This window comes from Macaca mulatta, chromosome 15 (genome assembly GCF_049350105.2).
Source record: "Macaca mulatta isolate MMU2019108-1 chromosome 15, T2T-MMU8v2.0, whole genome shotgun sequence".
Classification (NCBI taxonomy): domain Eukaryota; kingdom Metazoa; phylum Chordata; class Mammalia; order Primates; family Cercopithecidae; genus Macaca; species Macaca mulatta.
In genome coordinates this window covers 80,498,702-80,514,192 of record NC_133420.1, presented here as the reverse complement: position 1 = coordinate 80,514,192, position 15,491 = coordinate 80,498,702, and the positions used below count along the sequence as shown (strand labels likewise).

The 15,491-nt window shown below is 36.8% G+C and overlaps 1 protein-coding gene across 5 annotated transcripts in view; it reads left to right on the top strand.

Moving 5' to 3' along the window:
• ADAMTSL1 (ADAMTS like 1) overlaps positions 1 to 15,491 on the top strand; it is a 956,812-nt gene that overhangs the window by 728,708 nt on the left and 212,613 nt on the right. For 3 of the 5 annotated variants that reach the window (XM_077966031.1, XM_001109888.5, XM_077966032.1), the window contains 3 exons: positions 8,491 to 8,541; positions 12,904 to 13,108; positions 14,406 to 14,553. In XM_077966031.1, the coding sequence (XP_077822157.1) occupies positions 8,491 to 8,541; positions 12,904 to 13,108; positions 14,406 to 14,553 (404 nt within the window). The remainder of the gene's footprint in view (positions 1 to 8,490; positions 8,542 to 12,903; positions 13,109 to 14,405; positions 14,554 to 15,491) is intronic. The other 2 variants (XM_077966030.1, XM_028835141.2) reach the window with 1 other exon arrangement.

Sequence of the window (15,491 nt, the reverse complement as noted above, 5' to 3'; positions counted from 1 at the left end):
TTGGTGACCAACTAGTCAATGGCAATATAGCCTGATGTTTAAGAGTGGGACCTTTGGCATAAAATGTCCTGGCTTGAGACCCTGGCTCTGTCACTTACTAGTTGAGTAGACTTTGGCAAATTCCTTATTCCCACTAAGCCTCAGATTTTTCATCCTGTGAAATGAGGATAATAACAATACTTACCTCATAAAGTTGTCATGAGGAACACATGGCATAATACATTTAAAGAGCTTAGCACAGTGCCTGACTCATGATAAGCACTCAATAAATGTTAGCTGCAGCAGCTATAATGACTAAGATCATGGTTATGATGATGTTGATGTTAGCTCAGAGAAACTCCTAAGCTCTCTAGAAATCAGCTTTCTCATCCATAAAAGGAAAAGACGGAACTCTAGAATTCTATATGGGTCTAGAAAGATGGTTCTCTATTGTGGTTTTAACACCAGGAGCTGTAAGTCCTAGGAAAATCTGATCTTGAGAGTAAATCACATTTATCAGATGTTTTAAATATAATGATCACAAGAAATTAAGATAATTGGCAACTCCTGACGTCTCAGTTCACAAGTGTCTGATAACGTCTACTTTACCAGCTGTGAGACATTGCCATTTAATTTACATGGGATTTAGGCCAGATATGTCTCCAGAAAAAACTCAGTGTAGGGACAAGAAAATGGTTGACTTATTTAGCAATTACAGTATAATGAAATGTTTTCTTAATTATGGAGGTCTTTTAGTTTTATTACAGTAAGTGAATGATTTAGAAAAGTAACAACTTCTTACCTTTTGATGAACCTCATTTAAGTATACTATTTTGTGCAGTAATTAGTAAATAATAAGAAAAAAATACCCATAAAATCCCATTTCCACATTTATGTATTATTCATAATGAGATAAATGAAGCAAAGTTAGGGTGCTTCTTAGAATGCATGATCATACCCTTCCCATGCATGTAGCTGCACCACACGTCATCAGACAATTACATAATCAACTATAACTCAATTATCTGGGAAATTCCATTTTCTGCAAAGCTGGATCATCCCTAATAGTAATATCACTTCTTATGGTACACTTTAAAGCTTTTAAAAGTGTAATTATTTGTGTAATTCTTTTAATTGGCCTGTGAGTTAATAGAGTAGGTATTGTTACCATCCTCATTTTTAACTTCAGTCCGTCCGTTTGTAGCCAAAAGACTTTACTAGCTAAGTAACTTCTTATCTATGCCTGAGTTTTGCCATCTGTAAAATAAATATAATATTCCTGTCAGAGAGTAACTGTGAGAATTAATGAGATAACAATATAAAGTCCTTAGTAAGGTGTCAAGCACTCACCAAACATCAGCTATCATGATTGAATTGAGAAACAGAGTGGTAAAACAACTTGCCCAATGTCACTTCTGTTTGAAGTTTATAGGGTGCCTTCACATCCATTATCTTATTTAGTTTTACAATCCCTAGGTTAGCGGGTCAGGGGTTGTCACTTATATTTTACAGATGAAAAAACTGAAGCTCAGAGAGGTTAAGTGTTAGGGCCACTTTGCAAAAGCAAATCGGGATGTGGATCTAAGTTCTTCCAGTTCCACAGCATCTCTACCTACAGACAGGCATAAAGGCAGGCTACCTGATCCCTGGTGCAGCCTTCATGCCATCGAATCCCACAGTCATCCTTGTTCTGCATGATGCCTTCAGCAACCTGTAAGATCTGGTTCCAACCCAACGTAGAACAGCACAGCCAGCACAGAACTGCTAACCACACCAATGCCAAGTCTGGGTGTTTGAATTGACCACATACCCAGGTTACGCAAGCCTCTTTCATGTAAGTGTAAATACTGATGTTTACTCAAATCAAACAATGGCTAAATCACTCAGTGCAGAAAGAAGTAAAGACCGAGGAAATATTAGTCCCACTTATTTAAAAGCAGTTCAGAAATTACATTCATTAATACCAAGAATGTTTAACCCCAGAAATGTAGATGTGAGGAAGTGTTCAATGATTTGACCCAAAATATTAAAACGCTTCAGTATTTAGTTTATTACAGAAAATGAACTTGTGTCTAAAAAACTGTTTTCAGATCTGCCTAAAGCAGACTCCTTTTGATCTGATTTCAGTGGAAGCCCAGATAAATGAGTGTTGCTGCTTAGTTTATGGTTTTTAAAAAATGGTACCTAATTATAGAATATTTTCTATTTGCGGGATCCTAACTTGCCTCTGTACATGTTAGGGAAGTTCTCTGTTTTAAGAAGTCATGAAGTGTTACAGGAGGAGAAATTTTGAGAGAATTATCTTAGTTCAGTGGTTTTCAAGCTGTGGTCCACTAAGCTCTGAGTTCTACCCTCAGTAGCCACTAGGAAGGGGCAGGTAAGATAGAGTCCAATAGCATGGGTTTCCAGGCACCTACTCTTACTTCATCTTAAAACTTCTGATCTCATCCAGTACTTAGATTTTGCAGATGGCCAAACCTTGATGTAAGGTACTCAAGGTAACATAAAAAGAAAGTAGCAGAGAGGAGTACTGACCTTCCAACTCCCAGCCTCTCATGTGATCCTTTTCCTCATTATGGCTAGATCCTCTGTGCTTTGCTACTCATGAAATAGTAAAGTGCTTTCATCTCTTCCAACTTTTTATTATTTCTCTTCTGCACTCTTCTAAACTGTTGCTTAGAAATAGACTGGTTTCTATTGCCCTGAGGTCATCTAGAGAAGATGGAGCACCATTTTCTATACAAGAGACCCTTCTACTACACACAATTTTGTTCATTTTTTTAAAAATATAGTCACCTATTTTGTGAAAGGTTCTGTGCTTGGTGCCATGGCAAAGGTAAAAATGAATAAATTAGAATCTAGGCCCCCACAGTGTCCAGGGCAGGTTGAGTTGTCCAAAGCAGCGTGGTATCTGAAAGACACATGAGAAAGAGAGAAAAGAAGATCTTTTAAAAAGCTTTCAGAGTTATTTCAGGGAGATAGCCAATGAAAAGATACAGAGGTAACCTAAGCAGGATAGAAGTACAGTCACTAATCTGTCCTTTCTCTGCTCACATCAGGCAATCACCCCTGCTTGCCAGAACAGCCTTCCTAAACCGCCAGACCACTCTCCATATCAAACTGCCCTCTCTCAAAGATGGCAGGGCCAGCAAAAGGCAAGGCGTGGGACTGAATATGTGCACAACAGTGGCAGTTAGGGAGTTTCTTTCCTTCCTTTCCTAACTAGCTTTTAAAAACTTTTTTTTTGCTTTTTTGTTTTAATTTTGGATGGGGTTGCATTACTAGCCTTTGCATCTGCACACTGATGACATAAGTTCACTCAATGGTTATTTACTAATCACCTGTGTGCAGAGCACTGTCCTAAGAGATGCAATAAAGAACCAATATAGCTTCTGACTCATGGTGATAAACTAAAGAAAAACTTGTGCAATAGTTAGAAGTTAGTACAGTTGGCCCTCAGTATCCATGGGGGATTGGTTCCAGGACCCACCCCATCCCCACCTCCACAGATACCAAAAGCCACAGATGCTCAAGTGTCTTCCATATATAAAGTGGTGTAGTATTGGAATGTGACCCATATACATCCTCTGTGTACTTTAAATCATCTCTAGATTATGTATAGTACCTTATAAAGTGTAAATGCTATGTAAATAATTGTTATACTATAATGTTTAGGGAATAATGATGAGAGAAAACATCTGTACATATCCAGTACAGATGCAACCATCCATTTTTTTTCTTCAAATATTTTCAGGCTATGGTTGAATCCATGGATGCAGGACCCATGGATATAAAGGGCCAACAGTACACAGTTAAAAGTGAGGAGAGGAGTTAGTATTACGGGTGTTGAGAAGAAGGAGAGAGAATTTCTGGCTAGATGTTAAGAGAGAAAATAGGCAAGAATTTAGGAGAAGTAGCATTCGACTAATAAATTTCGGTGGGCATTATGGAACCACGTGAGTCATCTAAATGGTGAAGTGAAATATTAGGTGCTTTGGCAGCAGAGTAGACTGGATTGATTTGTTAGGAGACTGGTATGAAAGTGCCTGAACTTGTGTCAGGAGGAGATCTACTTGTCAAACATTGCTGGTGTTGCGATGACAACTGGAAGAACTGAGTGGTGAAGATAGCCCAGTGTACAGTGGATAGGAGAATGGCCATGTCTGAATGGTAGTCATGATCACAGGAGAAGAAGCAGGGCCAAATAATGAATTGTCTGGGATGCACTGAGCTTGAAAAGCCTAGAGCACATCTAGTTATCAGGAAGTCAGAAATGAAGATTTGCAGTTCCAGAGAAGAGGCAAGAGGTCCTGAGAGATTCACTGAAAGAAACCCTTGAAACCATAAAAGGATCTCTTTATGGCTCATTTTCATTATAAAAAGAACAGAACTGGCCGGGCGCAGTGGCTCATGCCTGTAATCCCAGCACTTTAGAAGGCCGAGGTGGGCGGATCATGAGGTCAGGAGATTGAGACCATCCTGGCTAACACGGTGAAACCCAATCTCTACTAAAAATACAAAAAATTAGCCAGGCATGGTGGCGGGCACCTGTAGTCCCAGCTACTCAGGAGGCTGAGGCAGGAGAATAGCGTGAACCTGGGAGGTGGAGCTTGCAGTGAGCCCAGATCGCGCCACTGCACTCCAGCCTGGGCGACAGAGTGAGACTCCGTCTCAAAAAACAAGAAAACAAAACAAAACAAAAAACAAAACAAAACAAAAAACCAGAACCCCAGTAAATTAGGTGTCCATGGACTTAACTACTTTAGGATTTTTCTTGTAAAGAGAGATGTATCACAATAGTTAAATTCTACAACTGATCAGTGTGAGCCCAATTTTGGCTTGTTTTTTTTGTTGTTGTTGTTGTTTGTTTTTTAACACTGGGGACTCTGTTCTAAAGTAGCATCTTAGATCACTTCTGCACAGACTCAATGATCTTGAAATGACACATGGAATTTGAGGTGATGGCCTCATTTCATCCACTTACATCATAGTTCCAAAGTTTCTGTCTTTTGCTTTCTTAGATTTGAATTTTTTCATACTTGAATATTCTAATTGTTGTGATTGTAAAAGATAATATAGAAAGCTTAGAAAACAGAAAAACATTTAAAAAGAAAGCAAAAAATACTCATAAGCCAAACACCAATAACTAACCACTGTTGAGAGTTTTTTATATATGTGTGTACACACATATATGCATGTATACATATGTGTGTATACATGTGTCACAGGAACACACATATGCAAGTTATGAAAATGCATAGATATGTACGCCATCTATATATTTTCTTAGTATTATAGATCGTATCATACATTCTATTTCATAGTCAATTATTTTTAGTTAACATTACATTTGAGCATTTTTCCATGTCATTAAAAATGATTCAAAAACCATTATGTCCATGTGCTGCATAATGTTTCATTATATAAACTTGTCATAACTGAATCATTCTCCTGAATTGTCATTGGACAATTCAGTAAGACATGTATTTTTAGAGGATGAGGTGGGATGCCTTTTCTACGTATACCACATCACTCCAGAATGATCACTTGCTCATGCTCACCTTCTCTTCTTACCACCACAACCCCTGATGATGGGGATATTAGATGGAGTCATGTTACTGCCCAGTGTAAGAGAAACAATGTAAGAACTGTGAGCGTGGTGGTCAGCATAGTGAAGGCAGTAGAGAATGAGTTTTACCCGCAAGCCAACTGTTTCTTCTATCTTTTCCCTTTGGGATCATTTTTAAAAATCATTTTTGCCTCCTTCACCACACCCCACATATTCAGATGCATGTCTGAATGCATGCATATACGCACACACACCCACATGGAGACCTAAACATGGGGAGAACTTCTTAAAGTCCCGAAATTACATTATTTTTCATTATTATTTATGATTCGCACTTTGCCTAAGAAAAAAAAGTAAGCAATAGGTAAGCAATAGGAAGTTAACTTCAGGCAAGCTTGCTTCCCCCCCGTAACAGTGTAGTGAAAGGCTAGGGCCATGACATGAACCCCAGAGAGAGCTGAGCCCGTGCACACGAATATGCATTAGCAGGACTGGACAGAGCACCATTGTTTTGATATCTTTCTGTTTTCACAGGTGCTATAGAGTCATTTTATGAGTCTTCACCATGACCCATGTCATAGAAGACAAATATAGCTATAGTTTTGCTGAATCCAGGTTTCAAGCTCCTTGTTCAAACAAAAACATAATTTCTAAATCGGTCCAAAGCAAAGTTCAACGTCTTGAATTTTGTACACTCTCCCTTTTATTCTCCTTCACTTCAGCTTGTCTCCTTCAATGTTACTGTCTCCATTTTAAATATCATCAGCTGATAAATCAATTGACAGAGATCTGCAACAGTTTATTCTAATATTGAAGATGACAAATTACAGCCATAAATTTTTTCGGGAGAGAAGTCTATGGTATGCATTTCTGCATTTAGAAATTGATGTAGCATGAATAAAGATACTAGAGTAAGGTAAAATATAATTTCAAAATCATCTTGATTTATTCCTTGATTGACTACTATTAGATAACAGTGTATGTACAAACTCACTAGAAAAACTGTGGAAGATGATTGGCATTCTTTAAAATATAGTCCTTTTAGAAAAAAAGTTCCCTTTATTACTAGATGTAAAAATGATTCTTACTAGATATTAGAATGATTCTAACATAAGGAAGGATTAAGCTTTCACCTGATTTCTTATCTGTCAGAAGGTAGAAAAAAATAGGATGGTTAACTCAAAAAACAGAAAAGGTTAAAGACTGTTCATTTCATTCTTGTGTGAAGAACTGTGGGATTTTGAGCATGCCCAAAAGGCAGCATCCCATTTCTTATACATTGTTACTGAAAGTTAATACACACACATGCACACACACACATACACACACCATGAAAATTCTCTCACAGAAATGAGTATAAAAAAACTTATTCACACAAATAAATACAGAAAATTTAGTCATGTAGAATAAATAAGTTAGTACTCCAATGACTTGCCCGCCTGCAAATAGATATCCATCTTAATCCCTTTGTTTCCTATTTTTTAAAAAACAAAATTTGACTTCTCTCATGTATCCCCTTACCTTTCAGGAATTTCTTCAGAAACTATGCAGGCCCCTTTATCCCCCTCTCTCTCCTTCTTACCTTTCATCATCTCCAGCCAGTGCTGTTTTTATCTTTGTGATCCACACTCATGGCTCACTCTTTCTACCCAAACACCTGGATTTGCTAGCCATATTTTTTAAACCTACTATATCATCTTATATCAGAGGAATGGGTAAAAATGGAAGTCTTTATTTATTTAAATATAAAGATAAACATATTTATATTGAATATATAGATATTATATAGATATATAAATATATATACATCCATCTATCCCAGAGGCACAGATAGAATACATGAGTTCCTTCAATAGCTTTCTATCTTTTATCAGTTGCAAAATAAGCATCTTCCACTTATGCGCTACCATGCTCTACGTCTGTGCATCTCCATCTCCCACTCTTGATGAAGGTGCTGTTGCACTAGTAGTCTTATCCAAAAACCATGAATCATCAGTCTGCCACAAACTGGACAATTAGGCCTCTGGAGGGACCCACCAGTCTTACCAGTTGGAGACTTTAGTCGAAATCAGTGAAGTAGGTTAGAGTAGTTTGTTGGGATCCTAAAGGCCTCCAGGAACTTCCACACGGCCTATGATATGTCTTGTGGATCCTGAGCAGTCACTCTGTCTCTAAACCTCACAGGTTTCCCAGGGTCCTAGATGTACTAACAAGCCATGACAATCACAACCATCACTGCAATAGCAGTTAACACTGTATAATATTTCATAGACCAAAAAACCCACTTTTCATAATATCTCATTTTAACTGCCTACCTTTATTTTGTTAGGAAATTTCCCTTTGCTAATAATTGCCTACTATGTTCAGTAGTTTCCCCCTCCCCTTATAAAATACCCAAGTGGCTACTTTCCAGGTATTAGTGAAATCCCTAGATCTGCCAAGAGAAGAAATCTAGCTAATGCAGTTACGTAGTATTGTCAATTCTGAGGTACATGTTCTCTGGCTTGAATAGCTCTCTCTTTCATCAGAAGTGAGACAGTTACTGTAATTGCTTGGCGAGCATCTGGAAGTAACATGAATAATGATGATAATAAGAATGACCTCATAGGATGTATAATTTGGGGATTAAAGAACATTTACAACCTTATTGTGTCATAGTTAATGATGAGGTGCCAAGTTTTCTTGCCACCACCCTTTGCAATGGTATTTCCTGCTTGGATCAGAGAACTAATTATAGTAAATGGTGTCCTTTCAAAGAACTTGCCCCATCCTAAAGCATATGCTGGCATAAAAATATAAAACTGTTTTAGTGTTGTTTTACAGATACAAGTTATTAATGTTATTTTGCATTTGTATTAAAAATTTGTATAATGTAATCATTTAGTGTTTATTTTATTGTGTGTACCTTCTACTCAGAGGGTTGGCATTATTGTTCCTAACAGTGACGGATACAAGCAGATCATGCCTTATGACCTCTACCATCCCCTTCCTCGGTACGTAAATCAATCATCCTGATGTTAGAATTAGCAAATTAGTCTTCTGCTGCTTATCGATATATATGGATAAACATATACAAAGAGAGAGAGATTATATGTTTTTAAGATGGTAGATGGTATATTTTGCAATCCATCCTGAGTTCTGCTTTTGTATAATACTAGCCTGCTCAGACTGTAAGCTTATCATTCAAAAACCATTTTAAGGTAGAATCAAGTTACACTGGAGTGAACACAGTAATTCACTCTGATTAGATACAGTGTATGGGTTTATGTTATGTCTTTCTTTCCCTCCCTTTGTTCTTTTCTATTTTTCCTCTCAATAGGACCCTAGTCATTAAAGCACTGTTGCTAACTATTAAACAAACACTGCCTAAAGTATTATTGCACTACCACTAACATGGAATTCCAGATGTGGTATTATTCTGCATAGGGGCTTTAAATGTCCACTTTTGATTCAAAGAAATTATAATTAAGTACAAAAGGCAAATTTTTATATTCTAATTGTTCAGAACATTTTGGGGAACATTTTTTCTAAACAAAATTCAGTGTGCTGCATTGCTTTTTTAAAGTTCAGTACTTTTAAAAACTAGAAAAAAGGTAATGAAAGTAATTCAGGAACTTTTAAAAGAAATTGTTCCCTTTATAATATATTCATAAGAAAACTGGAGAAGCTGAAAAATCCGCTAGCTACTGAGTGTGTTGCCTGCATTGGAAACAGCTCCACAGAGAGCAGAAATTAGAGTTGGGATTGAAGTAGACCTATGGTCTATTTTCTTTGCTTATTTGGCCCTCAGGGAATCAGCTGCTATTTAGAACCAAGGGTTTAAATCAGATCATGAATGGTTGGAGTAATCCACAGCAGCCTGCTCCATCTCAAATTAAACCAAGCCCAGAAAATAATTTTATTTTGAACTGTAAAGATTTGATGGAAAAATCTCCAAATACCTAATGAATTAGAATCCAAATAGAAGTCCCTTGAGGTCATCTAGTGCAACTCCCCATTGATGCTTCATTCTCCCATTCCTTCTCCAACAATCACAACCATATACCACAGATATGTTTAATATATATTTACACAAATATGCATTCACATATTCAATGCATATGTATTCACACATGTATATACACATCTATTGATGTTTATATAATACATATATACAAGTGAAAATTGTCATCCAGCATCTACTTAAATATGTCTAGCGACTGGCAGGCAACTCACTTTTCACCTAATGATCACATATAGGAAAGGAATTTTACTAGATATACTTCTTGTTTTTCTTGTTATTTTTAATTCTTTCACTACGTGACTATGTCATTAGTCAGCTCCCTCCTACTTTCCTATGACTATATTGATAAAGACAATAAATGTCTTCACAATGTTCCTAATGCATCATTTTTCTGGTTTTATCCAGAACTCTTGTCCTTGAAAAAATTTTAATGAAAATAGCAAAGATTAATTTAACTGAACCAAGATTTCCTTTGGTTTCAATTTGTGTATCTGTGAACTAAGTGTTCATAGGATATACGTATCTGTTTGTATGAAAGCCATACATTTCATTATTTCATGATAAAGGTAAAGTTGGACATCAGGAGTAAGCAACATCAAGTTTATGTTTTATGTAATGACAACTCCTAGATTTCTGTTTTATCTGTGATCTCTCTTGTTTATATTTCTCTGGCATAACTAATGCCTTTATTAGGTTAAAATTGATTTCTTATAGGTTGGGATTTTCTCCAAATGCCTAAATCCCAATGATATATTAAAACGATCCTCCTGGGTGTGTGTTTGTACTATGTCCTTGTATACACTCTTGGCATATCTATGTATCACAATGGGTAAGAACAATAAACTTTATTTCTTACCCCTTTGTATGTCTGATACTGAACTAGTTATAAAGTTAGATATTCAGCTATATTGACAGACTGTTAGTAAATGGAAGCTATTTTTACAGCTGTGTTTTCATTCATAAGAAGAATTAAGGCTCAAAAATGGTTCTCGAATGGCAGCTACCTACTAATCAAGGCAATTTCAATTATTTAAATGGGGTCAAGAACACAAGTATAGATATAAAACACAATTAACATATTTTTACCTTGTTCTTTCCTGCTTTCAGCCTTTGACTGTAACACATATCTGGACATAATATGAGGATGTAGTCTGAATAATCGTAATTAATATATGTCACTCTTGTGCATCCTGCTTTATTTGAGAATTTCTTAAACACACTGTGTGTTTAAAAAAATTAAAGGCCAAAAGAGTTTAAATGTATGATATATAAATTCATTCAATGTTCTCCAGGATAAGATTCTTGAATATGTCTTTTTTTTTTTTTTTTTTTTTTTCCAAGCACTTACCTGGTTACCATCTTCAGATCTCCTGATCTCTCTCAGCTTTTGTTACGCTTTCTTTAAAGCACACGGACATGTTTTACTTCAAGATTCAACAAAACCCTGTTATTATACAAGGATTCACATGATAATTTTCTACACATAGAACTGTAGTTGTATGCTGGAACCATAGTATAAATTTTTGAGATAATATTAGCCTCATTTGTCTTTCTATGATCACGGACATTGAAAAAGATACTTACTGCTATGTGTGAAATTACACTATGGTCAGGTCCAAGTGCTGAGACAGAAATTAATCACTCTCCCTTCAGTGGGGTCAAGCTTGAGAATTTTAGAGTACCAATTAGAAAATGTGTTCTTTTATGGCATCTTAATATTCTAAGTGATTAAATGTACATTTAAAAAACATATTCCTACTTCATTGTCAGGTCAAATCTAATGTGAATACATACTTACATATTCAACCCAACTTCAATCTGAATCAGGCCTGTTATTCATCTCCAGAAGGAAGCCCTGCAGAGATTTGTGTGGAGACAAAGGAGAATTTGTCTTACCCCTTGGTAAGAGAAACTCTCTACAGAGCTACTTCATTCTGTTGAAAGAGATCAGAAGGTCTCCCAAGGGCCAAACAGAGGGCCTCAGTTTCCCCACCATGACATTTTCTTATGTGTCTCCTGGGGAAATACACGTAGGAAAATATTGTATCTGGCAGCATGTCTTGGCTTTTGGCAGTGGAGATAACAGTTGTTGCCTAAACTTTAACAGTGTCGAGAAAATGTGAAGGAAAACCCTTTGTAACTAGGAAAAACACATGATTCAGGCTTATGCAGAAGAGAAATCAAACTCACAATGTACACAGAAAACTTGACTACAGAATAATTAATGTCTCGATGGTGTACCTGTGCAATATTTTAAAATTTTAACTATTCAAATGGATCAACCCGGTGACATTTTGTTTCTCTCATTAAAATTATATCTCTCATAATTCTAAGAGAAATCTTAAATCTCCTTAGCAATCCTCATCAATAAGCAGAATATATGTAAAAAGGATAATCTCAATTCACTCAGTCCCAATGTTTCTGTTTTTAGAAATTCTACATTCTCTAAAGCGACAGGAGGAGAGAAGAGCATTTGGCAAAGATCTCTCTCTGCATCTGGGACCTAATGCTTCAGAACTGTTTAAAGCTCTGAAAGAAAATCAGTGGAAGTCTCTTAAATGTTTTGACATATTGTTATTTTCTACCCTACTTAACTATGTATCTACTTTCAGATGCCATTAGCCTTCCAACCCAAACCAAACTTCTTCACAGTTCCAAGAGTTATTTACTGGAGGAACTCTAACTACCAGTATCCCTGAACAGTTAGGGAATATGTAGATAATATTAACACTTCTGCTCCTCAGCTTAATAATCATAGCACAGTTTGAACATCAGAATTGTGCTGAATCTATGTGGTCCCAAAGCTGACGATTGCAGAAGCAAAGGAGAGGGTCTTTTGTTTACCTTCATCTTTTATGAGCTGCTTCTATTATAAAAAAAATACCTAGAAGTTAAGTAATAAAGTATTACATTGAAAATAAAAAGTATCTGCAGGTGCAAACCATTAGTGTTAACTGAGTATACCACTTTAGTCTTGAGATGGATGCTTAATGGGTTTAATGAAAATAAATTTTATATACACATATCTTGAAACTATGGGAGAAGGATAGAACTACATCCTACATCTTCTGAGTAGGTTACAGACAGCACAGATATCCTTCTGGACAGCTCTCAGAACTGTAATGGCTTACATTTGTGTAGAGCTTCACGGTTTGCAGAGCCCTTTTGCCAGTGTTGAATCCTTCTCTCTCACTCATCAGATTTCGGGCAATAGATGGCTTTTGGTTCTCTGGACCTTAGCCTCTCAGAACCTGATTTTACCAGTAGGCACGGGGAATGGGTTGGTCGACCGGTCACTGAGGAGGCTTAGCAATGTGCATGTCTGCCCTGATGACTCCCCTTGCTTCTGTAGGTGGGAGGCCACCCCATGGACCGCGTGCTCCTCCTCGTGTGGGGGGGGCATCCAGAGCCGGGCAGTTTCCTGTGTGGAGGAGGACATCCAGGGGCATGTCACTTCAGTGGAAGAGTGGAAATGCATGTACACCCCTAAGATGCCCATCGCGCAGCCCTGCAACATTTTTGACTGCCCTAAATGGCTGGCACAGGAGTGGTCTCCGGTAACTGTGCCTTCTTTCTTTGTTCATTAGGAGAGTAAGTCCACTCTTCCCTCTCATCCTCATGGCCCCACCGGGTACCCTGAGCAGCTCCACACTTCTTGAGGTGTCTAGAAGCCTACCAGCTTAGCTCCTGGAGTAGAAATGCCCCAAATCCAGCATGACCAAAAGTAAATGATGTTTTTTTTTAAATGTCTTTCTTCAAGTTTCTTCAAGAAGCCTCTATTGTTCCCCAGACAATGTTCCCTCAAATGGCAAAGGGGAAACAACTGCCTTTCAAGGGTGATTGAGGCTGAATGACTGATCCTGAATCTGTAAAAGCTGCTTTGATGATAGAGCTCAGTAGACCAGAAGTTTGATTTCATTTTGTATGTATTATGCTTTGCATCCAAAAGGGTCTAAGTAGATTGATATTAAAACTATGTATATTAGTCATTGGAGGAGGGAGGAAGATGAAATGAAAATAGCACAAAAATTAAAATTGGAATGAAGTAAGATAATTAAAACAAAAAACTTATAGATGTTAGGAAACCTGCTGTAATTAAACATAAAATGTCATTCAGGGTTTCCTGACTGCTAATGCAGAAAGGAAAGTGGCAAAGGAAATAGAAAGATGAAATAAGCCATTGTGCCTTCAGCCTCAGAAATGACAAAAGACTCTTCACTGAGCCCTGTGGCTTCGTGGCAGCAGATCAGAGCTGTGACATTTTCTGCATCTAGACACGTTACCAGACATGGGGAACCATTAGAGGTGCAATCTACATTGGGCATCTGGTCATTCAATCTGTTCTTTTAAATATTATTTTTGCCTTTCAATGTAATCAATTGGATTGACAATGCTGCAATATAATTTAGCTATAATCGCAGTTTAAATTTTTTCATATCCATGTGGAGGTATTTCCCATATTTTTGGAAGTAGCAGTCATTAGCAAAGTAACTAAATAAAATACGGTGTTGGTAATCAAAATTAAGCACGCTCTACAGTCTCTTTTCTCCTTTCTTCTTTTTGGTGCTTGGTTTGAGACTTTGCACACAGTGGGTACTTAAACATTGCTGACTGATTAATCCAAAGCTATGGAATTGAAAGTGATTTAATTTTCAGCGAGCTCCACCTCAAATAGCCAAATAGAACAAAGATCCCCTTGACTGGTAAGAAATGGTGTAAGTTTACCAGGAGTCCTCGTGTGGAAAAAAAAAAAAAAAGAAAAGAAAACTTAGATTAAAAGTTTTAGGTGCAAAGTGAAGAAAAGTAAACAAGGCTTTGCCTACGAGTCTCCTCTCTCTTGCAATCTCTTTCCAGTGCACGGTGACATGTGGCCAGGGCCTCAGATACCGTGTGGTCCTCTGCATCGACCATCGAGGAATGCACACAGGAGGCTGTAGCCCAAAAACAAAGCCCCACATAAAAGAGGAATGCATCATACCCACTCCCTGCTATAAACCCAAAGGTAACTTGACAGGTGCTCTATTACCAGCCTGTTAATTGTTGTGTGTAGTCAGATGTGTTTTAAACTCCTTAGAACATTTTTAAGTATCCCAAGTATTCTTAGTAACAATTCTTTATAACTTTACTAAAGGAATTTGATTCTTGTAAAGAATCTTTCAAATGATTTTGATTGCAAAATTTCATTAACCACTACATGTAGAAATATATTTATATAATTATCTCCCAAGTCATAAAGTTGTTTGAGGACTATTGCTGAAGAATGCAGATGTATCTGTTTAAAGAGAGACCAGATATCCTAGAAATATATGTTTGATTTACTATCCACATTTCTTGCCTTTAAAAACAAGGGAATGAACCCAAGTATGTCTGTTTTGCTAAGGTTGAAGTACATTGGGAAGTCTCATACTTCAAACTGATGAAACAGAAAACTATCGCTTTTATATTGAAAATTAAAACATTAATATGAGACTGAATTCTAGAACCATAACTTAAAATATATCAGAGTTTAATAGATATTGCAGGAATTAATAAAAATAAATTTTAGGGAAGTGTAGAACTAAGCATTTAGTGAGCCAGACTTCTTATAATTACACTGGGTGTCTCAGATTAGCAAGAATACGAATTTGATTTCTGTACAAGTATTGTTACTTGTCTGTGCCAATGGAATAGAAAAATTCAAAATCACAAACCATTCAGAGGTAAATAACTCTTTAAATCTCCTTTAATTTTTAATATTAAATATGGCTCCCATTTCTTTATTTCTTTAAGCCATTAAATTTCTCTGAAAATCAGTCACAGTGTAGCTCTTTATTATACTATAGGTAGTCCTAATTGCAAATGAATGGCATCATAAAATCTAAATTAATGATATAAAAGGAAACCAAAAAACCTCAGAAATCCTGATTTATTTTAATAAATACACCTCTCTCAAAGCCTTGG